Below are 26792 nucleotides of genomic sequence, written 5' to 3' on the forward strand. Positions count from 1 at the left end.
TCTTATTAATGAAATATGTTTTATTTCTTAATAATCTGTATGAATTACTATAAATAAGTACACAAAACAGTGTAATTTGAGCTCATACACAATATAGATAATAAAATGGATAGTCTTTGATGTTGAAATAAAATGGTCACAGATTATAGTATCATTTTGTTTTTTTTAAGTTATTATCTATACATGGATTTTTATTGTCTGACCGCTACAAGGAAAACAAAATAATTTTTAAATTAAAATGGAAATAAAACCTAAAGTGTTTAGTAAAAACAATGGATAGTCAGTTGTAAATAATTTTTCAATAATTTCGAAGTGTAATATGCATTTCAAACTTATCAATATCGGAAAGTACATCCTGGATAGATGGAAATAGATATTTTAATTCTTTATAACTATTAATATATTCGACGTTCGGTATAACAACCCCTATCATCCGTACAAAACCTGTCATTACAGCTAAAAGTGGCTCTAACGTAAATGCACAACATATTGCCTGTTATTTATTCATTTTTAAAAATACTGGAATAATTTTTACAAGTTTTGTTTCAACTAAACTACAATCACTTATTATCAGAATAGTGTACCACAATACTCGTGCATGATACAATATGCCTGGTTTAAGCCTAAGTTATTACAAACTCGGCCGCCTCCATTTGAAACACCTTTGCAATTTTGATTTTCAAAGGAGTTCGACCACTGCAATATTTGTACAAGACTTAAATTGATGAATCGTTCATCTTGCCACAATTTAACCAATTTTCTACCTTTTAATCATTTTTTTGTTTAGTATCATATTTGTCAGAGTCAGTAGCATATTTTTTTCCCTTTCGACAGGCTTTCATTTTTATTTTCTTTTTCTCTTATTTGTATTTCAATAATCTGCTAATTACAATATTTTAATAAGAAGTTCTTTTAAATTTACGTTGCCTAAAGTAAACAAATTAGTTTTTCACTAAAAGAAATACTCATAATTAATACTTATAAGAGCAATAATAAGACATTACTTAAAATATGTTTCATCATTAATATTGTAATTAGCATTTAAAGTAGGTACTAAAGTAAAATCTACTTAAAATTCACTAAAATACAAAAATATACTTTTATTCGACCAGTCTCTTAAAAATTTTACTGGGGAAAGGGTCAATTCTGCCGTGAGAAGTTAATGTGCAGTATCAGCAGAAATGAATTTTTGAGATATTTGAAGAACCGCGTTTCGGATTCCATAAAGAGAAACAATAGAATATAACGTTCTTTTCGTGCTTCATTTTCAGCGAAAACCAAATAGGCAAACTTGTACCCTAAAGCTTAACCACAGGAAGCGACAAAACAGGGGAGAAAAAAATTGGCAGACATTACGCTTTACCTTCCCACGGCAAATGTTTATTATACCGAAAAGCAAGATAAACATACACATTGCTTTAGTTGAAAAAAAATGTTTGGTGAAACTCACCTTAGGGTTTAGGGGATACTCGCAAAGAGGGAGAGAAAAAGGTGGTTTAAATAAAATTTCATAATAATTGCAATGTTTTTACAATTAAAAAAAAATCGTAGTGGCAGCGTTTCCCCGTGTCCCCCTCCCCTATCATAGTACAACACTTTTGCAAATACATGTAACTAATTTTTCTTTAAGTACCAGGAGGATCAACTGCCACCTCCTGACCCCGTTAAGTGGTGGGCCTGCTTTCATCGCCAATAAGATAAAACTTAAGTGTAATCTTGCATTAAAGTTGTCGTTTCTCTGAAGAAACTTTCCACTTGATAAGTTTGATAGTGGTTCTTAACTTTAACACACACAAGTAAAGCAGGGTTTCCTATTCCCCCCAAGAGGGATAGTGCAACCCCCCCCCCCTCCTGGAAGGCCTCGCAAAAACAGAAGCCATCCGCCTCAGACGAGAAACGAATACTCCTAAAATGACACCCTAAAAATTTTAATGGAACAGTCTGTGCCACTACTCCCCCCCCCCCGGTAGTTACCCCTGAGTAAATAATTTACTTAAAAAATCTTTCACGCACTTTCTCCAAAAAATGACCAAAAATGGCAATGAGCTGTCTTGTTAGATGCAGATGTTGAATTTGCACCGTACATTCCATTTCCGAACGAAACTCGTTAAATTTGGCGACTTAACTTAAAATTTCGACAAACTTTAAAACCTCATATTTCGATAATGGGGCCACGAGGGCACGTAATTTTTGTGCCACAAACTTATTTTACGATGCTCTTCCAAATGCTACCAGTTTGGATTTTTTTCGAATTTTCTTGATCGTGTGGTTTGCTCGTAAGAATGCAAGCTTCGATTGGATGTCAAACAAATAACACCACGTTTCGTCGGACTTAGACCCGTGTGACTTTTACCTATTCCCAACAGTTAAAGCAGGGACTTCGCTTTCTTTCGTCAGATGAAGTCAAAGATGCGTTGCAGGAGGCCTTACAGGAGGATTCGAAAAATGGCTTGCAGGAGTGTTTCCAAAAGTTATACAAATGTTGGCAGAAGTGCAAGCAGCAGGCTTGTTGGCAGTGGCTTAAGGTCAGGATTTTAAAGGTGGATGTGAACTTGCTTCGGTGATGTGAACTATTCAGGATAAGGTTTTTTACAACTTGTCCCCGAACTTTTGGATCGTACTACGTATTGCATTTTGCCCTCTATTCTAAACTTCTTTTCCACAATGGTTTATTCTGTTCTTTTCAATAAATGATAGTAACTATGAAAACACAATTCCGTGAGTTCACGATTTTATTGCTAATGGTACAACAAGGATATGTTCATTTTATATGTATATATATAATATATTTATATTCATTAATATGTACATAAATGTGATAAAATATAAAAGAAGATAGTATCACGCATAATGTTTAGTACATTTCTCATTGGCGTGATTGGATATGTACAAATGACAGACACATTTTACAAATTAGTACAGTTACATGTAACAAAGACAGACGAAACATACACGTAGTACTTCTACACAGAAAATATTGTGCATTGAAGCTCAAAGCAGTTGAAAAAACAAATATCATGTACAAAACTTTATTTTTGATTTTTATGTAGTTTTGGATGTTCAATAGTAAAGAAAAAGAGAAATAAAACTTTTTGATTACGATTATTTAACCTGCTTAAACTGCCGGTCGCGTTTTTTTTTTAATTTAAATATTTCGTTTTAAATTTCTGTTTTAGAAAATCTGATTCAACTTGTACAGTTGCTCATTTAATTACTCTGCTATATTTAAAGTTATTAATAATAGCATGTTCATGAATTCTATAGAATTAATCAAAAACAGTTTTGAAGAAATTCGTAAATGCCTTTTTTTGGCTCCTTTTTCAATTCAGTAAGTAAACAAGCAGCGATAAAATACATAGATCTGTAATATGTACAGTTTAATAAAAATCGTAGATTAAAACGTTTTTAGTAGAAATTCATTTCAGATTCAAAACTTTTCTAGTTTCAATTCGAAGTTTATTTATTTATATTCTTTTTGAAAGGCATCAACAGATTATATGCCTTACTTTTTTCACACAAGAGATTACAATAAACGAATTAAAAAATAAATAAAAATAACTTTAAATTATCAATAGTAAATATCGTACGGAAGAGTTCAGAATGAAATCCTTTCCGGATAGTAAAAGAAAAAAAAAAGAAACATGTTGCATTTCACTTTTGGATCAATGATACATATGTGTTAACATTTTTAAAAAAACGTAATTTAAGGTATATTAAACATATGAATATTAAAATTAAAATATTTTTATCGTAGTTTTGTGGCATTGTTTTTGTAAAATAATTGACAGCAATGGGAACGAAAATTGCTAAGATTGGTACAAGACTTTTTCAACTTCTCCAGTATTCCTTTATTTTGATATTGAAGTTCTTATTTCTTCACCATTAAAAATGTATATCATTCAAATATCATTATAAAAGTGTGTTTAATTATTTTTTATTATCTACACATAAAAAACATGAAAATTGACAGGAAAATCAGAGAAAATACTCCAAAGGTATTGGTCGGTGCGCTAGTTAGTCCAAAAGCACACGAACAGGCAAAACTGCTGTTGGCCAGTTTGACGATGGGCTTCTGCGCATGCTGTTTAGGAGCAGCACATTTTGTCTCTTTTGGAAGATTTACCACGTTTTGTCCTTTACTTACTAACCAGTCTCGGAACCACAATGTGTCACACTCACAAGCAAACGGATTATCTGCAAAAACAAAATATTTTTTTAGATAGAGACAGGAATCAGAAAACATATCCTTTGGTCATTTTATCGTCTAATTTATTAAAAATTATATTTTTATCATTATAGCTGAAACTAATATTGATTTCGACCTGCGGTGGGCAGGTAAACGGCAATATTAGTAGAAATGAGTTTCTGAGATAGTAGAAGAAACACGTTTTGGATTTCATTCAAACAATAGAGACATTTTGGAATTAGACTTTTTTTTTTCTTTTTTTTTCAGCAGAAATCAAATAAACAAGCTTGTACAATAAAGCTAACGTAAAATGTATGACAAAAAAAATATGTTACTACCCTTAACCTGACAACTGCAGTAATGATCATAAAACACATAAAATAATAAAATATTTATAAAGTTAAAGAATAACTTAGTTACTATTTTGCGTTATTTTATTACTGTTATTGGTTGATAGTAGTACAAAATTGATAACTGTATGTTATTTATTGATAACATTATATGTAAATTAATTACGATGCGTAATTTTATGATAATTTTTCGTTGCGTTTTCATTGCTTTATAATTATAAATGATAACATTTTTTAATGGTGTTGAAAACTGCAAATAAGTTTAGAGAAATTTTATTTTGCTCTCTATGAAAAAGCATTACGAACCTATGGACATTACCTGTGAAAAAAAAATATTTGTCCTTTACGCTATACAAAAATTTGCACGTAACTTTTAGCCTTACCCCATTGTGTAGAGATAGAAAGTAGAGTTCTTGTGTTTAAACCTTAATGTATTATGCTTCCCATTGATGTAAAAATGTATTATCCATTCAGAAATGGTGAAATAGTTTATTAGAGACACTACACGTGTCTATAATAGATTTAAGATTAGAAACTCTAACTCTTTTAGCATTAGTTTAACTTAAAGAAAATTTATTTAACACTGCTTTAATCAAGATTAAGTAATAATGAAACATGTTATGCATGAATAACTGTTAAACGATAGTTGAGGCAAACTTTACTTGGCAGCGTCGTCATGATGTGATTAGGATCTGCGTAGCCTTCTCAATGCTGCCAGGTTAGGTTCTTTGACTTTTTAACGCTACATTAAAATTTTAAAATTATCATTCGGATTCAAATTAGTCAAGGGGGGGGGGATGTTTAGTCCGTTAGACCATAAAAACAAATGCATGTAACTCTAAGCCTTACCCCATTTTGTAGACAGATAGACAGATAAAGTAGAGTTATTCTTGTGTTTAAACCTTTATATATTATGTTTCTCATTGATGTAGAAATGTATTATCCATTCAGGAATGGTGAAATAGTTTATAAAGACACTAAACCAGATTAGAGACTAACTTATTGAACTTGGAAGTATATTTATTACTTCCTTATTCAAGGTTAAGTTATAAAGAAACATGTTGCTCAGGAATAACTGATAAATTATTATGGTCAGTTAAGGTAAATGGAATCAAGCCCTATTACCACACTTCTTGTAATTTTTTTAACTAAATTGTTGTGACTTAACACAAGGCATCACAAGGCATCGTCTAGAAGATATTCTGATAGTTAAGGTCTTTCCAAACAGTTATGTAGGCGCTATCATCGCTTGAATTGAATTAGGAGAAAAAAAGGTACTTTTTTAGAGTTAAATGATCTTACATTTTTATATGTCCAGCAGGTACATAAGTGCGAAGTTACTGATTTTACCTAGTTTTACATGTTATGTGGAAAATTACCGAAAATATTTTTCTATGCATTTAACCAGTTAACTTATTTTTGATGGGCAATACATGTTTTTTCATCTCCCCATAAACACTGTGCTCTGGTGGAAACTACGAAGTTTTTTATTCTTCCTATTTTCGGAAGGAGAAATTGTCATGAACAATACTTAATATGTGTCTCGAAGGTTGCATTCGACTCTTTGAATACATGTTATGTACCCTAAAAATCGTTCAAAGAAGAAAAAAAAATTCATAAATTCAAAGTATGCCTTGAAATTATATAAAATAGAAACAAAAGTAACCTACATTAAAATTTACCCTTCCAAAAAAAGGAAGAATGAAAAAGTTAGTTGTTTTTATTTCCTTTTTAAATCCCAGTTACTCTCAGAGAGTAGTTTAGAGCTCAATGAACAAAATTTTATGTTTCAATAAATCCAAAATAGCAGATTGATCTAAAGTTGAAACAGTGAAATTCAGTTTATTTTATCCAAAGCCCCTTAGCGAAGTAGTTTGACTTAGTAGGAACAAATTGTCATAATTTCCTACTGAAGGATCAGGAAGAAATTTCCACTGCCATAGTGGTACACAGTAAGTACGAACTTATATTTTTTATCAATTAAGCAAGAGCCCAAATGACTTTCAAGAGTAAATATTTAGAAATAATTCTTATTTAGATAAGTAAGTTAATAGAAGCGTACCTATTGAAAACTAAATATCTGCTCATTTTATATACTTCTAGTCATATCGCACAACCTGACATACAGCTTGAATTTAAAAGGAACATTTTGGTGAAAAAATAAATAAATAAATAAATAACCGCATATTTTAGATTTAGTTAGTTTTCATTAGTTTCGTAAGAGCAAAATAGAAAAATCGATTACAGTTGCTATTGTTATCTGAACAAAATGCCTACCATGAAGATCCAGTACATGCAAATTGTCAATCACAGATTTGAATGTGTCATATTTTAATTCCGTCAGCTGATTTGAATGAAGATATAACCACTGTGCTGATTCCAATACATCTAGAGCACCATCTTCTATCGTCTGAATGCTAAAATCGAAAAAAGAGGTTTAAAACTTGAACATTAACAACTTAGCCAAAACAAAGGAAAAAAAATCGTTAACGATTACATATTAACCATAACGTTAATTTTAACAATGCATCAAAATAAGAGTGTTTTTACATTACTAATAGCATGATGTATATGTATTTTTTCGTGATAAAATGATTAAATAGCGCGTTAGCTATCCTGGTCACCGGCTTTTAATTTTCGTTCAAACTGAGGAAACATCTTTAATTTGTAACCACTTGGAAACTTATCGCCAAGTTCGTTTTTTCTCATGGTGATACTTCTCCAAGTTGGCGACGAATCTGAACTCTAAATAAATGGTGCTAATCAACGCCAGAACTGCCAAACTGACGATGGATTCGTCTTCTTGTGTTAGATCCAAAATAGCAATAAATAGCGGAGTGGTTTACAACTATTGTCAATCCGTTAGTTTTCCTTTTAACTCCCCCCCCCCCATCCCACTCCCAACAGGAAAAATAACGACTTCCCATGTGCTTACTCCAATGCAATTCAATCATTATCTTTCTTCTACCCTCATACGTCACGTAAGTATTCTCAATATATCGCACCATAGTAAGCAATGAAACGGAAAAGGTTTCGTATTGAGCAAAGTTGACGTTTTTACGAAATCTCTGAGTGTCTATAGAACATATTAGTTCATAAACAAATTCTATTATTTTAAACAAAAAATAAATTTAACCGCAGTAATATCTTTCTCATACGACTGCGTAAGTCATCCTCTCAGACCTATAAATGAATATTGGTTTTTCATCAAATTCAGTTCAAGGAAAACAAATAGCAAAACAAAGAAATATTATTTCATTTAATAAGTTAACTTGCAAGTCAAAAACTAAGGTAAAAATAATGAAATAAAATACGAGAACATAATTTACATAAAAAAGTGAAAATTTTCTTCACTGTTTAAAAAATACCTTTGACTTTTTAAAAATTTTTACACCTAAAAAACACATAATCATTTTGTATAGCATTGTTTTTGACGATTCAAAGAATTGAAAATATTAGAAGGTTATCTGAGACACACACACACATACTTTTTAAAGTCAGATATTAATGAAAATTGAACTACTTGTGGTCTTCATAGAACTTAGGGATACCTAAAAGAATGATTACTTTGCTATAGTTGTTAATAAATTCTAGTGTTATGTCAAATTATTCAACTAATTGCTGGTTGCACTATGTTACTTGTGCATTGTAAAGCACTGAACACTTCATCAGGAAACCATACGATAGAGCAGTAATGTTTAAAAAAATCTAAATTAGTCGCAGTCAAACGTGTTTTTGGACACATAAATCATTTTTCCTTGTTTCTCCATTACCGAAATTAAAGCTCTTTAGCTCTCTGCCCATGTTTTAAGAAAAATCACTAAATTTAGCGGGTTTCTGTAAGAAATTAACGACAATTTTCACACGCTTTGCAGATGCAAATGTGAAACCGAGTGATACTTTCAATTTCTCGCCCAAGTCATAAAAAATAACAACTTTTCTTAAAATTTCTGCAGACTTTTCAGACTATATATTGATAACGTGGAACGAGGCAAGTAAGGTATGACGAAAAAAAAAGTGTCCATAACTATGTTTTTATGAGTGCTACCTATTAGTTTATTTTTCATTGTTAAATTTGTTTAGTAACGTGCTCCTCAAATGAAATTCACCATATTTTGTTTTTGTAACAAGTAAAATAGGAATAAAAAAAGAAAGCCACCATGGTGAAGAATAATAAGTTTTAGTATGTCTAATAAAATATGCAAAAATGAAACTTGCCTATTCTTTTGCAAAAATATGAACTTCAGACTCTTTCCGTAAGCTTCAAAAGACCTCAGCGAGACTTTTGTGACTAAGTTACAACGAAGATCTAGCTGCCTTAAGCGAGAAAAATTTTGGAACGCAGAATGGGGTATAGAAGTTAGCTGGTTTCCGCCTAATTTAAGCCATTCCAGGGAATCTGAAAGAAAAAATGATGAAGTTTTACATAAAAATCATGCTGATAAAGTATGTACAGATAAAAAATGTTTTTAAAATATTTATTTTGGTCATAAAGCTCATCCTAAATTTAACCGTTTTTTTAAATACTTCATTGCAACAACTGGACTTGAGAATGATAATGGCATAGGTAAAAAGCGTTACTACTTTAGCATAGAATGAAGTTTCTCTTTAGTTCCTCTCAAACGTGCATCAATGTTCCAAAAATACTAAAATATTCTAGCCGACCAATGCCGCTCTCGAGATTTTTAGCCTTGCTGTAAAAGAACCAGGTATAAAAATTAACATGTTTGTTAGTTAGAATCTTACGAACTCAATAACTCACGAATTAATAGAGATACAGAGGTAGATCGTCTGAACAGTGATTTGAACTTTGAAACTCTCAGTTAAAGGCCTAATGCTATGTCAAACTGTATATTTCAGTCAATTATCGATAACTCGAAATTCCAAACTGACCAGATAAAATATGTTTTTAATTTTAGAAAGTTTTCACAGCCAAGTGCTTGAACTCCAATGAAAACTTCATGATAAAGGAATATTCGAGTCATGAAGCTTCAAATTATGGAGATTCGACTGGATTTATTTATTTTTCACTAAAAGCGGAAGCAGACATTATCAACATGATACATTATTTATGAAGATTCATAACGTGTAAAAGAAATTATGGCGTTCCCACAAAAAATACTCCAGAGAAAAAAAATATATATACGTACTTGTCCACTAGGACCACAGACAAGTTTACCCCTAAGCTAAACTGAATACCGATGGAGCAAGTCAGTTTCTTTGTTGCTGAGTGAACCAGCAGATAGAATTTTCTTCCTTCTTTTCACTCACTCATAACACTAATTGCATGTATTTGCTTTTCTTTAAGTAAACCCGTCGTAAGTATAGAATGGCGATAGTGTAAATCATAAAATTGATATTTAAAAATATACAAGCAGCTATTCATAAAAGTTGGTGCATAATAAAGATAAAAATGTCCCTATGACACAAAGTCTCCTAATAAAAGTAATTTTTTGTAGCCCTGATTTTGATTTCTTTTTTTGTACATGTTTTTAAAAACCTTCAATTACTTGAAACTATATTAGAATGACTTATGCTGCTCTCATTCTAATCATGATAACTAAGATGGGATCCGGGGAATCGTAGTGATGCTTCCCTATTGGTCTTCTAATTTATGATTGGAGTATCACAGGATCGATGTCCGAGATCCTGCAGATCCGGCGTATGCAACGCTGGAGGAGCTTGTTAAATTTTGGACTTGAAAATCCTGTGACCTATTGTTAATATGTTCACTACGGGTATAGAAGGCAGGAGAAAATTTCCGTCCTTATCACCATTGTGTCTAAATTGTGTAAGTGGAGGTAATGGGTCACAAGATGTCTCGGGGGATAAGTCGTTTATCGGAAGTCTGTATTAGGGTCCCTAATGACCTAGATACTAGCTGTCCCTTTGACAAACACTCAGTTTTGTGACATTGAAAATGCACAAAAAATGCTGAAATGGCATATCTACCGCAAATCAAAAAATAATAATAATAAATTAAAAAAAAAAAAAAAAACAAATACATTGTTTGGCAGTCCAAGTAGAAAGTTAATACTCTTCCCCTTAGTAAATGTACAGTTTGTATTTTTTCTCAAAAATAAGCAAAAAAAAATTCTTTTTAATTGAGCAGTAGTAATCTTCTACTGTACAATTTCAAAGTGAAAACGGCAAAATAATTTTCTTTTTCCCACTGGTTGGACTTGTGTTTTTACTGCATTAGAGCAGTTTCTTTTACAAACGCACCAACAAACCAGAAACGAAACCAAAAATCTTCTAGGGAGAGGGGGGAAAGGGAAATCATAACACTCTGCGTAAACCTTCTCTTTTCTCATCGTACGATACATTTTTTGTTGTAAATATTTCACTCTGCTGCCTTGATTTAGAGGAATGCAAGTCGTTTTTAGTTTACCCTTATTTGTTTACATAGCCAGTTAAAACGCTTCTTTTAATTCTTATCTTTGATCTTTAACGAATTGAAACTTCCGTCTCAAACAACTTAGTGGAAAATTATTTGAACTTTAATTGGTTGAAGTTTAAAAGTAAAAATGTATGTTTCAAAACTTTAGCAAGTGCTTGAAATGTTCCTTAGCAACTTTTCAAAGTTAGAACGTTTAGTTCAAAGTTTTGCACGTTAAAAGCGACAACGGGGGATTTTTACTTTTTGATGATGTCTCCCTAATAATCGATATTTATAATAACTTTATATGAGTAATTCCACGGGTAACTGACTGACATTTTTTGTGCAAAACAATACTTATTGTAAAATTCAATGCAAAATATATGTAATGCAAAACATCTTTTTCCCTTTAATATTGTATTTTTTAACCTGAATTTAATGGTATAATTAAGTTTCCGAAGTACATTTGGATGATTTTTAAATATTTATAAAAAACATGGTAACCCCCCCCTGACTGACATTTTAAAAACAAATACGTCAGTCAGTTACTATGATTTTTTTAATCGCCCAAAATGTATTTTGAGAATTTAATTATGCCATTATGCTTAAAAAATACAATTTTCTACGGCGAAAGATTTTTTTTAATGTATATTTTGTGTTTAATATTACAAAATACTTATTTATTTGCTTAAAAAAATGTCAGTCAGCTACCCGTGGAAATGCCAAGGTACAGATAAAAGTATGCCAAGGTACAGTATAAACATATTCTAGATCGCTTTACAAAATTAATTTTTTTAACAAAATGGAAGTTCACTTTTTGAAAGTTAGAGGTCTCGCTCGTGGTGTATTATTAATGGACTTGCTTTACTTTTAATCCTTACATTTTGTTTCATAAACAAGTTTATTTTCTCCTAAAGAAAAAAGTATTTGAAAATGTTTATTAAAATTTGTTTCGACGTTGATTGGGTTTATATTCTAAAAATCGCACGGCTTTTTTTTTTTTTTTGTATGTTTTGCGTTGTCAGTGACTTTTTTCTATCCTTCTTTTATATGTTTAACTATTAATATTATTATTATTCTTATAATTATTGTTATTACTATCATCATTATCACCATTATTTTTGCTGTTATTATTATTATTATTATATTATTAGTATTTGTGGTAGTTGAAGTGATTTTGTTGATCACATGCTATTTCGAAAATATTACTTATCATTGCCCCAAACCTTAATGGTGCAATTCAATTTCGTTCCTGAGCTAACCCTTTTTCTCAAATTTCAATGCAAGAGAGCGATATAGATTATTCAAAATTAAGTTTAAAGTATCGGATATAATGGTTTTTTTTTTGCATTAGTTAATGAAAATCAAGAAGTATAACTGTTCTAATCGTTTTACTGATTACTCTGCGAAATTGATATGTAGGACACTTGTAGTTTTGTTCTTTTTGCACGTTTTATTTTTTTTTTTTCTGTTTCGGTTTTTGATCTTATATGCCAAAAAACACATCCAATTTCTTCAAACGTGATAGTGCAATTATCTATAACTACCACAGTCATTATGTGTAAGGGCTTAAGTTTTTTTAAGGTTTAAAAAAGTAATACTTCTAAATCGGAGGTAAAATTAAAATCCTCTTTACTTCGTAAAACATCTCAGCTAAAATCAGATTAAAACCCAATGCAGAAAAATAAGACCTTACATTCATTTATTTAAAAAAAAAACATTATTTCTTAAACTTCATTTTTTAAAGGAATATTTAACTTAAAAGAAATTTTTTTTCTTGTTCAGTTTATAATTCTTTAAAAGGTTATTGAAACTACAACTTTACATATTTAGATAACATTCTACTTCACTGAAAATCGGCAATTTTCTGAACTTAAATTACAATCAATTTACTAAATTTTTAACGTTAGCGTTAAATTTTCAAGCTCTTTACTTAACTACTTTTGTTTTTGTATCAATTTACACATACGTCGGACATTGATATTTTATTATTCAGAAAAAAATAGAATAATGCTGAAAGTTAAAAAATCCTTATTTAGTAGTTATCAATATAAATACTTGCACAATATCAGTACTTGGAATTTTTAAGACAAAAGACAGCGATAGTTCGTTGGAGTATCAATGATATTCATGGGAGGAGGGACTTTCCCTCGTTCTGAAAAAGACAGCCGTTAGGTTATGTTGTTTAGGTTCATGGGATTTGTTAGACACTGTTCATAAGTTCGCATGCTTATTTTATTATTATTACTATTTTTTTTTCATTTTATTTGAAAACATTGGTTTTTTGATAGGCATACTTGAAAGTCCTATTGTGGCCAAATCAGATTTATTTTTCAATAGAAGTTGATAAAAATAACAGTAGTTATTACACGTTTTTCTCAATAGTCAGAATTAGCTTCATGTTGATATTGGAGTGTGAAAGAAAGAAACCCTTTTAAATAGATGATTATTATTCTAGTCCAGGCAAAAGGCTGCTGTTAAGGACATAGTTTGTTTTACCCGTGTAAAAAATGTTTTCGCTTCGTTACGGGTAATTTAATCAGGCGACGTGATGATTTGGGAGAAAAGACAACGTAAAACTGCAGTTAACAACGCGAGTCATGTTCACAAGTGTCTATTGAAAAACTTATCACCGCAATTCGTATCAATCAAACGATAAACGAGAGAATTGCAAGTAGCTTCCAGTTTATAAACTCTTTTTCGCTTAATGAAATGTCAGTTCACAATTCTACAAACGGAGGAAACTTATTTGTTTGTACATAGCTGGTGGAGAATATTAAAAATTTGAAATTGTTGACATTTCTCTTCAAACACTTTATCATCATTATTATTTGAAATTATTTGAAATCATTGAATTAAATTTATCATGAAATGTCATTCATCTTCATGATTAATTTTCTCAAAAATATATAACGAGTCATGACGTAGATTAGCATAGCAATTAATGCAAATGAGACAAAAGTGGTCAGTGCTCCTCAGGTAAACAACTCTCAAAAAGTAGAACTGTTTAATTTATTAGTATTGTTATGAATGTATCATGAAACTTCATTATTTTTCATTTTTGATATTCCCAAAAATGCATAATGTGTCATATCGTAAGTTAACATATTAAGTAAGAAAAATGAATCAAAAGTTACCAGTTTTACTAAGGTAGACTAACGCCGAAAAGTAGAATTATTTAATTTTTTATCCCAAAATGACGGTGCTAAACTGTAAAATATGAATCTGCAGAACCCAAAGAAGTTACCTATTTGTTTGCAAATACTTGCATTGATTTCATTTTTGAGGAGAAATAATTATAATTAAAGGAAATAATATGTTTCAATGTACACGTGTTTCATTTTTTATAACCTCGAGTTTTTTTTTTTTTTTTTGTTTTTTTTTTATTTATTCATTTATACAAAAGATAAGCAGCTTTGCATACATAAAGTATTGCATTCAAAGTGACACACACAGGAAAGATTTACAACACAAAAGAAGGAAATAACACTCAGGGCACATTTACCCAGGCTTATTTTGAAAAATATATTTGCGATAAATATTGACTTTTTTAGCATTATACTATTGTTTTGTATAAACTTATGTTTGTGACTGAAGTTTTAATAACACGTTTGCTTTTCTACTCGGTACAAAGTTGTGCTAATGTAGGGGTTGCTCAAAGGATCGGTCAATGCTTATTGGAGTTGTTTTATTATTATGTTGTTAGCGTTGTATATCGCACACATATCGTCGCGCCAGATCAACAGTCAGATATTTAATTCCAGAAATAATACTAAGATATCTTACTTTTGCTCTGAGGTGACGATATGCAGTATTTAATTTTTTGTGCAAGTTGCAATATTCTAAAGTTCGTATCAGGCTTGGAGTAATCGTAATCTGCGTAATCGATTACATTTTTGTGTAATCGTATTCATAATCATAATCTGGCAATGAGACATTCATAATCTTGTAGTCGTAATTTTAATCAACTGTTTCTTGCATAATCGTAACTGTAATCTTAATTTCAATAATCGTAATTTCTCTTTGTAGTCGTGTATGCCTGACTTGCTGCAAGTGAAAACTTGTTAGCTGAGATTCTACTATGGTATAAAGGAGATGGAATCCGGAGAGGAGAAGAAAAAACTTCAATAGAAGCGTAAAAATGAGGATCTTTAGGCACTGCTGACAGTTGTCAAATGAGGATCATAAACGAGCCGTATCGTATGTCGCATTTGTCAAGCCTGTAATCGTAATCGTAATCGATTAGATTCTACCGTAATCGACTCCAAGCCTGGTTCGTATGTTTCTTTTTAACGTTTCATATACAAAGCACTATAAAAAGGTTGGGAGGTGAAAAAGTGAACTGTCCTAACGAATGCATTAAGCTACTTATTCTGAAACTGGTGGTCGTGCTGGACCTTGGGCCCTGAGGTGACATCTTTCAAAACAAATTGAGAAATGTCAATTGTTTTCTGACTTCATACCGTAGATACACATTCTGAATTCAAAATTTTGAAATGCTCATTTAGGTTCGGTCTTATCAAAATGTTAAATTATTTACAAAAGTTACTACTTTTAGGCATGTTTTCACTCCGACTAATCTTATCAGAAGAGCTCAGAAGAGTGATGCTAAGTGAACAGACAAACATAAATTCATTTGAATGGCATGGAGCCTCGAAATCCTTTGCACCCACCAAATGCGTAATTACGAGAACTTTTAAATTCCAACAAAAAAAGAAATTAAAATGCTTATAAAAACAGTTTTTGCTTTATGTATAATATATAAAGTTAATTATTGTCGGATGAAGCACCTTTAGGAAATAAAATACATTTAAATGTTCTGCTTATTACGTTTCTTTAGCACCAAAAAACATATCGTATATGTACAATGTTTCTCCTAGTAAGTTCTCGAAAACAATTTTACTTTTATCAACCGAAAAAAAAAGTCTAGTGTATTTTCAGCTAATTTCTTCCTAATTAAATACATTTGTAAACCAAACTACGTTTTATGTTGTATTCTATTCCTCTTTTCACGTTGAATTTTTACTACAACTGAAGAAGGAATGCGACCCAAGCTTAATAAAGAACGTGGGTAAAAAATACGTGGAAACTAGAAAAAACAGCGCTTAATTAAAAATAGCCTAATTAAATCTTAAGAAGAGCAATGCGTGTCATGTTCTAGCAATTAAACAGACATGTAATGAACGGAAAAGAACCAGTCTTGTTTGAAGTCCTGAGAATTTTTCTATTCCCAGTATGCTTTCATCCTTGATTGCCCGAATTTCTCGTTTTATAAAACTCGCAGTGAATCTTTCCTTTCTTTTGCAGCCTATACTTAATTAAAAAAGTGAAATATGTGTCAATGTAATTGCAGTTATTGCAAGTTTTTATGTGGCGGCGGACCCAATACAGTTTAACGTGGTGTCTCAGAACTCAATTAACGTTGCTAAACGTAATTGAAAAGGTTCTTCGGGTTTTTTTTATGAGCAAATATATGTCCGAGAGAAAAAATGTCTTCACTTCGTTTTTCTTCTTTTAGTGATCGAGAAATTTTCATCCAATATTGAAGTCATTTTATCATTAGACGTCATTCAAGCACTTGTTTAATTTATCTTCAACTTTGTAGACATTGATTCTTATTACGTCGTCGGGTGGTGACGTCTGTGGCATTTGTATATAATCAGATGTAGTTGCTTTTTAATCTAAAGTGTTTCAAAATTTACTTCAAATATACTTTTTCGTTTGTTTTTTCTTGAAAATATACGACAATATAACACTGGTGAATATTACGAGAGTTTTCCATGGTTATGAAATTCAAAACGAAGGAGTGCATATACTTGAACATGGGGACTCCACGAAATTCGATTTTTCAAGTCACACACCATCTTATATTTTTTGTTTTTAGTCAAAACAATTGTAAAAATAGTTTCATTTAATTTGAGCAACGGCAACTCGTGCCCATTTGCGCCTGAAAGTGTAAACCAGCATTGTGTACTAGACCGATTTTCATGTGTTCAAAATATTTTTGTGGTACATGTAGAGCTATAGGGGCAAATTTTTATTCACATTTAATTTTGAACTTACAAAACATTTTTTTTTTATTCGGCCTAGTACACAGTGCTGGTTCACACTTTCATGCGAAAGCCGGCACGGATTTCCGTTGTTCAAATTAAATGAAACTGTTTTTACAATTGTTTTGACCTAAAAACAAAAATATAGGAGGGAGTGTGACTTGAAAAATCTACTTTCGTTTTTTTTTTAATTTTTTTAGGACATTTTAATGTTCACTTTCAACGCTTGAATTGAGACCTACATAGATTTAGCAACATATAAGTAATTCAAAACAACAGAAAATCTCATTAGTTATTATTAAGACGTGCACAAGTACCAGAATATCGAAATATTCCAAGAGTAGGTATTAACAGCATAAGAAATATATATTATGCATTGAGAAGCAAGGAGTGTAAGTGGGAAAATTAAAACTTTCGAGATAAACAGTACAAATGGTAGGTGAACTTCTCCTCTGTATTGAACAAAGACATACATTAACCCTGGTTGGTCCAACCGCACAGGATGATTTAGAAAAAAATCAATGAAAGCCTACCTAGAAAGTTATCTTTAAACGCGTTTTACTCAAAATTTGAAAATGTCCACTTACATCCTTTGCTTCTCACTGCTTCATATATAAAAGCGCAATATCAAGATAATTTCTTTGTTTCCACCGTTGAAAAGAAGCTGACCGTGTTGACTGCATTAGTATACCTTTTGTGCATAAAAAAAGCTTACAATTTTAAACAACTTAGCCCTCTTTGCGCATATTTTAGCCAAAAATAAATGTGTTGGAAATATGACATGGTCTACAACAGGGACTTTGAACCTCTGAGTCTCAGCCCTCCTTTGTTTTCTGATATGAGGCCACGCCCCATCTCTCATATGCGGTAGTAAAGCCGGGAAAACGGGATTTAAAACTGGAACTGATTTGAATGGCTAAAGATAGTTGTTATATAAGAATATGATAAGTCTGTAAATAAAATTTGTTACCACACATCACTTAATTATGAGAACATATGAAATCAAAGAACTATGTGCAATTTAACTTCAGATAATATAAGATACAGGTAAGAATGGCATGCAACACCAGTTACCCTCATAACATAAATGGCGGGGCTGTCACTCTTTTGTTACTTCCTTTTACAAAAAAAGGAAACATTGTATTCGCGAAAAAATTTCACTCAAAATGTGGCCTTAATTTCCACGTTGCTCACCCCCGAACTAATGATTGATAAGTTTTTTTTTTTTTTTTTTTTTTTTTTTTTACAATCACACGCGGATAAGTGCCTAAGAACGTATAGACACCCGAAATATCCATTTTGACATTCCCCGAGTTAAATACAACGACTTTTCTCGTGACGTCCGTATGTACGTATGTATGTGTGTATGTGCGTATGTATGTCGCATAACTTAGGAACGGTATGTCCTAGAAAGTTGAAATTTGGTACGTACATTCCTAGTGTTATCTAGTTGTTCACCTCCCTTTTTGGTTGCATTCGGATGTTTCAAAGGGGATGTTTCACACTTTTTTGGGGGAAATCATTGTTAATTCTGATGCAAACTTAAGTCATGTTATAATTTGGCGGACACGTGGCAATATATCGACAGTCTTTTGGTCGCCAAGTTTTGTCGCCAAGTTTTGACGATTTTTTTTAAATCGCCAAAATGGCGATTTTTTTTTTTTTTTTTCTTATCTGATTTCAAATTGGCCACTGTTGGTGATATTTAGAGAGTTAACTATTGAATCACATTAAATTTTCCAATAATGGGAAAATAACATTAAATTGGTGTAAAAGGAAATCATGTGATGCACACACCAGGTCGTTCTATATTAGGTTACAACTATCATAAATGACACCATCAATGCCTTCTCAGATATTTTGCTCTTTTATGAATGCTGATGCAGAAAATTCACGGAGATACGTAGATGAAAAACACTAAAAACCTCAAGGGATGGAATGATAATGCGAAAATATAGACATACCGTTACAAAATAAAGCAAATTTTTGCCCTCCTTGAAATTATTCTACCCCCTCCTTTCTCTAGGATTGAAAACCCCTAGATTAAAAGCTGTTGGTGAAGAAGACATTTAGTTTTTTTTTTTGTACAAGCACTGAAAATTTAATAGATTTATTAACTGTACGCGACCATTTGAAAATTTGTGCTTAAAAAACATTAATGCTTAAAAAAAATCCCGTACAAAAGGCAACAATTTTTATTTCTTATTATGTTATCAATTCCATTTCTTGCCGTTTAAAGCAAGAAACGTTGTCTTTTTGTGTGTAGAAGTTCTTACTTTTTAATATTGCAATGCATCTGTTCTTTATTTTTGAAACAAAAAACATAGTGCATGCCACATAACTCATGAATAAAATTTAAGGTGAAAAAATACTTTAACTAATACAATTGTATTTGCGTCTGTCAACTATTTTTAATGATAGAAACTTCTCTTTTAAAATATTTTCGTATGATTTTTCGCAAATGTAAGGGGGGAAAGGACGTTTTGCCAGAAGAAAAATGACCCCCCCCCCTTCTAAATACAAAAAGATGATAATACTCATATATACTATTTTTCTATCATCTAAATTTATTCAGAAAATGTTCTCGTTTTTTTCGTAGCTTAAAATAATACTTCATATTTTTTCAGTTTTATTATTTTCTCAAGAATATATTTTAGAAAAAAATGAACGGTAGCTTTTTTTTTTTTTTCTTGCTTCTTTATTTTACGTCTTGCAGCTAATTATTTTAATATGAAGCTCTCTTATTGTCGGGGAGAAACTTTTTTATAATATCTAAATGTTCTTTTTCAGGAATATATACAATAACTCCTCTTTATATCGCACCCAATTATGTTGCTCATTCGGATACATCGTGCTATTTGTTGCTTCCAAAAAAATTAAGAGTAAATAAAACCTTACTTTACTTTAAATTTGAGACAACTGATGGGAAAATGTTGCAATCTCCGCTTAAATTGTATTTCTTGTTTTCTATTAATCAAAATTAAGCTTGAACTTGCAATTGTTATTTTATCTTAAGACATTTTAAATATGTTTATTCCCTTTTTTTAGTCTTAAAATGAAAAACCGTGAGCTATATTTCGTCTGTTTACATTAAGAAAGTCATTCTATAATAACATTTATCAAAATCTGTTTGAAGATAGCCACATCACTTATTTTTACGCTAAATAAAAGGGAACGTTTTAAGGTTTGAGATAAGTCGCAGTTTTAAATTCACCATGCTTTTTTGTTGTCTCACCAAAAGAGGAATTTAGGTTGTTTTAGGTTTATATTCCTGCTCTAACCCATGAAGAACGACGCACTACGGGATAGATTTGTGAATAAAATTCAAAAGAAATTTAACAATATTTTTACAATAATTTTTCAAATAAATAATTTTTATCTGTTGTCAATTGCTGAAATGTTGTAGATACATAACATTGCACTGCCGTGGTTAGTTAGTATAGCTTGACCACGAAAAGAAGGTGAATGACCTTAAAGCAAAATCATAATTAGTATCATTTGTAACAGCTTTTTTGGTATTATTCTGGAATAGATATGATTAGCGAGACCGTACCTCTTACTATTCGGTACTTTTTGGCAGATTCTACCTATTACGAATGATACAAATGATGTTTTGCTTCAAGGTCATCCGCCATCTATCCGTGGTCAACCTTTAAAACAGTGAACAATACTTCGCGGTGAAAAAAGAAAAAAATAAACATAATCAGAATATGGGTAGCCCAGGTACTCTTAATTGGGCATTTCTGCAAACTAAGCACAAGGGCGGTTATATCTTTTATTCCGTAGGGACTCATTAATGCCATATGAACACACGAATAGGAATTAACGAGAATGAGTGTAAAATGTGGACCAAAATAAAAGATCTGGGTCTAGCCCCTAGTCGTTTCTTTAAATTGAAGTACTCCCTGTCTATAAAACCTAATACCCAATCTATAATTGCCTCTTGGCTTCCGCGTCTGCAGCGACCACAGTATTCGGCAATGTTGGAAGAAATCTTCGTACTGAGATTGACTGAAAGTGACGAACAGAAAGACGAATGACAGAAAGAACGAATGAGAGCGATGAGTTCTTCTGTCGAAATGAGCCCTAATTCGAAGCGAAGTTATTTACTGGAGACGTTTTTAGAACAGTGATAGGAAAACTAACTGCTTGCAGTCAAACATGTAACCCCACATCCAGGACTTATTAAACGTACTAGAAAATCACCCGTAAAGATATGACAGGTGATATTGCTTCTAACTTTGAACGAAGCAATTGCGTGTTTGGTAACACTTTGATAGTTGAAATTTTAACTCTTATTCCAGTCGATTAGACCTAAACTCCATTAGACAGCGTTCATTGTCAACTATTTTTTCGTTGCTTCATTCCCCTTAAATGACACCCAATCTTACCAGTAGAATAGTTAAGTTACCGGATCGAGTTCAGCCTTGTCACAGAAGCATTTCCAAGCATGTTAAACATTACTAAAACATATTATCAAATGACGTCAGGAGCGTAACGCGATCATTGGCAATTATATATATGAGGATGTGTCCTTAAACTTGAATGCTGGATTCTATCAGTTGCAAAAAATGACATATTAAGGTTACTTTCACTGTGACTGCGACGGCAACAGAATATGTCTGTTGCTACAGACTAGTATCATATCATTATATGCGTGAGAAGCTGCTGTACCCACTGACGGTTGTACCTACGGATGCTGGTCGGGAAATTCCGGGTATCGTCGAGAGGGATCCTAATTTGGGTTCAACGTGTGTGTCACAGCCCTCTCCAATACCCCAGAAAGTTTCAACCCCATCAAACCAACATTTAAGATTCTATCATATTTTTTTCGGTTTTAGTAGGATCTAAGTAAAAAATAACATCAGCAATATCTTTTTTTTTCCGTCGTGTATTGTATTACTCATTTTTGTTGTAGGTATCATGATTCCCTATATTTTGAAGGTTTTGTTTCGGCATAACTTTATACCCAAGGACGCACAACCATGTGTACCCACAGACAGCAATTTTTAGTCTCCTTGGGTCATACTTTAGTCTTCTTACAATGAGAAGTGCCTCAAAATGGTGCCTTGTCATCAAAGTCCGAATTTTACTTTCAACAATGATGATGAATTTGAAATAGAGCTAGAAGATATAGTGTTGAAGTAACCCCCACCTGTTCTCGGATCTTCAGACCGTCAATCCCAACTATTTTCATTTGAAGTCGACTTCTCTAGATTTTTGTTGATTTAATCTAAACTGAGTTTTTTGTGATGGGTTAATTTTGGTTAAAGATTTCAATTTGTATATAAATTGAAGTTATTATGTAGGTACATAGAGAGCCATACTATCATGAATCTAGTTATTTTTTTTTTTGTTTAAAAACATATTAATTATTCATAACATTATTAACTCTCTTAAGACTAACAACTTTTTTAAAGAGTTCACTGATGTTAGTGATTAAGGCAAATTAAAAAAAGGGAAAAAACTTCGATTGATTTTCAAAGTTTAATTTTCGTTTGACATTTTATTTAATGTTATTTTCAATGGGTGTTTGAAGTATTTCAATATAAAATGACTTACGAAAATGTATTGAGTATAATATAGTTTCTCAGACCTAGTTATATATTATTTTTTAATATGTCTGTTACATCTCAACTCTAGAAATAATGCGCATGTGGCACCATCACAGTTGTTAAAAGGCTCGCACATTGTGCTTCGGCAGTCGTTGCCTGAAGACTCAGGTGCACCAAGATTTGTTTACACATTATGTTTAGTTACATAATAAAAGTGTTCTACCTACGTTTTTCAATTTACCTTTTAAAAAATACAGTCCACTATAAATTAATGAAGTGAACCTTAACAATGTCCATGGGAACAAAGGCATCTGTCCGTGGGGGTGAACATGTTGTTGTACCCACGGACAAAAAATATGGTTTTTACGAAATTTTTTCGAGATTGAAAGCATTGAGATTTTCACCTGACAAAAATTGCCCAATTAGATGATAAGCTGTAAATTCTGCCAGAAAATTTTTCCGATCGATTATCCATTCCCGGAGACCAACAAAAATTGAAAAGTAAATTTTGTCCGTGGGTACAGCAGCTTCCCCTACTATATTGCTTTGTCAACATGTTTAATTCACAATGACCAAATTTCGGCAAATCTTGGATTCCAGGTCTCCTGGGTGAATTAAGAAATATTACTGCGTCTATATCTTTTAGAAAAAGAGTTTTTCATAAACCATGATACACAAAATTTTCCATTAAAACCAGAAATAGCTTGTTTACACATAAGGACTTTCCTGGCTTTTCAGATTTTACAATTTTAGTTCAGTCTTAGGTTGTGACTATTGCCTAGAATCAGACAATTTTAACTCTTTTACATTTAGAAAAGGTTTTTTGTGTCCCAAACACACGTTCAAGTATTGTATTTAGACAATAATTGCTGTATTAAGTCGTTGTTTAAAAAAATCTGTAAAAGTTAAAAAAAATACATGTGATCATTAAAAACATGCTTGGTATAAAATAAATGAAAAAAAAAAGAAAACTAATTCCTCAAGGAAAAAAAACCTTTTTGAAAAAATACAAATCCTCAATCATATATTTAAATTAATCCCTTAGAATCAATGGCAGAAACAAATCCATGTAGACCTGATTAATTTTGATTGTAACTAAACAGTTTTCTTCATTCACAAGCTAAGAGTAATCAAGACACATTTCAACATCACACTAATTAATTAAAGAAATATATCTTGAACACACCAAGAACTGTCAGAAAAATACTGCCTTTTTTATAAAATCAACCTAACACTAAATATAAAAATGTCAGTCAGGAATTCGAGACATGTTCCTCGCTGACAACCAAAAGAGTTATATCGAATATTTTTGCCTTAGGTACGAAAGGAATAGTAATTGAAGTTAATATCCGCTACCAATCGCTTCACCTTGTCACGTAGCTATGCACTTTCCAATCACGACAATTAATCATACAAACTTAGATCGAAATAAATTGCTCGTGTATGATTTATGGCGAATTTTCCAGGTGGCATGAAATAAATTTCGGATATTAGGGTTGGTTGACGTACTCGTTTTAGGTGATTGAAAAATATTTCGTTATAGAAATAATAACGAGGAAATTTAGGATTAAGGTTTAAAATACTTTTATAAATATATTTTAACGAATTTTTATTTTGTTTTTCATCGGGGGAGGGGGTACTTCCTTTAGGAGCAGGCCCCAATTACCGCACACATTCCTCATCTTCCTAAAGAGCAACAAATTTTTGAAAAACCTACGCATAACATTTAACAATCGTGTATTTTTCAGAAAATAAGAGAAAGTCAATGATTTATTAATAATAAAAAAAACTTCTTCACAGATACTTTATTGGTATTTATCTCATTTGAATAGTTCTGTATGAGTAAGAGAGCTTTATCTCTTGAATTTCATTAGAATTTCAAGCAAAATTAAGGATAGTAACTAATTTTGTGCAATATATTTTTCTTTTATATACTGACGAATGAAGTAAGAATACTCTAAAAAAAGAATTGTTAGGTAAATGAGCATTTTTTAATATGTGTCGGGGGGGGGGGGGCAATATCCTCTTCAATATTTAATTTATATATAAAAATATTAATGTCTAAAAATGAATGTAAAAATACAGTTGTAAGCCTAAGCACAAGCAAACAATGTGACGGACCAGGGCTTCGCAGTGCTATGTACAACGGCCACGAAAGAACACTGCGACACTGTGGAAAAGTAACCGACACTGTGGAAAAGTAAACGACACTGCAGAAAAGTAAACGACACTGCAGAAAAGCAAACGACACTGCAGAGAAATAAACGACACTGCAGAAAAGTAACCGACACTGCGGAAAAGTTACCGAAACTGTGGAAAAGTGACCGACATTGCGGAAAAGTTAAATATAATTTTGCATTTACTTAAAGGAATAGCTTGGGCGTCAAGTTAGTCGAGCCCTGCTTAAGAACAATGACGCTCTCAAACAAATATTACGGAAAACTCTCCGGGAACAAATCCTTCCCTTAATGAGACTTAATATCTGAGATACGGTCTGCTCCATGACCCACCTCCTCGTAGGCACCCATGTTGTTATATTTTCTGCAATAATAAGAAGGATGATATAGCACAAGTCAAAAAACAGTATGGATAGCGCATGTTGCAATTATGTTTCAGCGGTAGTTAATGAAGTAGTTGATAATACAGAGGAAAGTTAGGTAAGTGAAAAACAAATCTTGGGATAAAATTGTATTGAAATTACTTATTAACGATCCATTAGCGAACTGAGATGCCCAAAGTATATGATTACTGAAAAAAAAGAGCATTTCAGTTGTATGTATAAAACAACAATATCCCAACAACGCCAATAAAATTTAGGCACTTTCAAAAACTCATATTTTTTCTAACTTCTAGAGAAGTTCGACCTTACTAATTCAATGTAAAAAAGAATTCCGAAACATCCCTGATTAATTCCATAGAACGTTTCGGGATTTCACATGTTTTCACCAACTTCCTGAGAAAATTATGTATATTTGTCAAAACGGTTATTAAATTACTACAAACTGCACAAATACAGATTTCTCTCGTTGTTGTGAAAAATATTGTTGGCTTCAAATTTAAAAATTACCTAAGCTCGTTTATTTAGCGCATCTGCTTCAACTTGCTTACGACCCGTACAGATTTACGAAGGCCCCAATGAGAGTAAACTAGTCTCCGGATTGCACAGCATTGCAAGAGTTTAAGGAAAGTGAAGTGCTTGGTACTTGCTTGTAGTTCTGTTTTAGTTGTGGCCTTGGTTGCAATTAGGCTGTAGTGACTTTTTTAATAAATTAGGAAAGGCCAAGCGATTACTTAAAACCTTATTTCGTTTTCTCTCAAGGTTAAAGAAACCTGAATGACTTTTAATCGTTTAGATTTCTGTATTATTTAGAAACGTTCAAGGATAATTTCAGGAAGGGTACTGACTTTTAGCGGAAAACGTTCCTGTTTTTTGCAAGATATGGGAGTGGCAGAAATTGGGCACAGTAGCTGTCCATTATTTTCCAGGAACGTTTCTGAATTGTTTTTAAAGTGTTGTTCTGTTGTTTTCATATAGGATTGGTTGAGGTAAGTGGGTCACCCCTCTAAAACTAAAATATGGATCAAGTTTTCAAAATTTTTTGCACTGATGATGTTAAATTTCATCACAGTGATTGGTTATGCACATATTTGGACATCGTGGATTTTTTTTTTCATAGCACTTAATCGAAAAGAAATTCTGAAAAAAAAAAATTTTTTTTGCGACTTCAAGCATAATTTTCCAAAGAAGTGTTTTTTTTTCTAAATAAGTTTTCATTCATTTTTATAATAATTATTTTTTATGAAGTTATACAGCAACAAAATTTTTGTATGAAATTAGATTAATAATTGTTTAAGTGAGGTCCCACTCATCCCGTAAATTTTTGCTATAATGGGTAAATGGGTCCCGTAACTATTTGGTACGTAGATCCCCCTGTAATAATGGGGATTTTAAAATCAAAAGCAACTGTGACTAAATATATGTATTAGTGAAATATAAGACAACTATGATGATTCCTAGTAGGAATTAATAGTTCAACTACAAAAACTGTTAAAGCTGGTGATTATGCATTTCTTAAACTTACATCAAAGTAAACCATGAAGTAGGTCTGATGTTGGAAGTTGATAGTACAAACTAAAAAATACTGTTGAATTTGCAAGAACGAATAGAAATAGTAACTCCTTTTCTTGGCATGGTGCAGATGGTGTTGGAGTAATTACTAAGGATGAAGTAATAATGATTCTCCCTTAGCCAACTTTATATAGAAGCAATCT

The 26792-nt window shown here is 31.8% G+C and overlaps 1 protein-coding gene across 1 annotated transcript in view; it reads right to left on the reverse strand.

Moving 5' to 3' along the window:
- Positions 1-2731: 2731 nt before the first annotated feature.
- Positions 2732-26792, reverse strand: part of LOC129226754 (chondroadherin-like) — a 62606-nt gene continuing 38545 nt past the window's right edge. Inside the window, exons 4-6 of the mRNA XM_054861385.1 lie at positions 8755-8935; positions 6814-6953; positions 2732-4194 (exon numbers count right to left, since the gene is read on the reverse strand). Coding sequence (XP_054717360.1) covers positions 3938-4194; positions 6814-6953; positions 8755-8935 — 578 coding nt within the window. The 3' untranslated portion in view covers positions 2732-3937. The remainder of the gene's footprint in view (positions 4195-6813; positions 6954-8754; positions 8936-26792) is intronic.

Source organism: Uloborus diversus, chromosome 7, assembly GCF_026930045.1.
Source record: "Uloborus diversus isolate 005 chromosome 7, Udiv.v.3.1, whole genome shotgun sequence".
Taxonomy (NCBI): Eukaryota; Metazoa; Arthropoda; class Arachnida; order Araneae; family Uloboridae; genus Uloborus; species Uloborus diversus.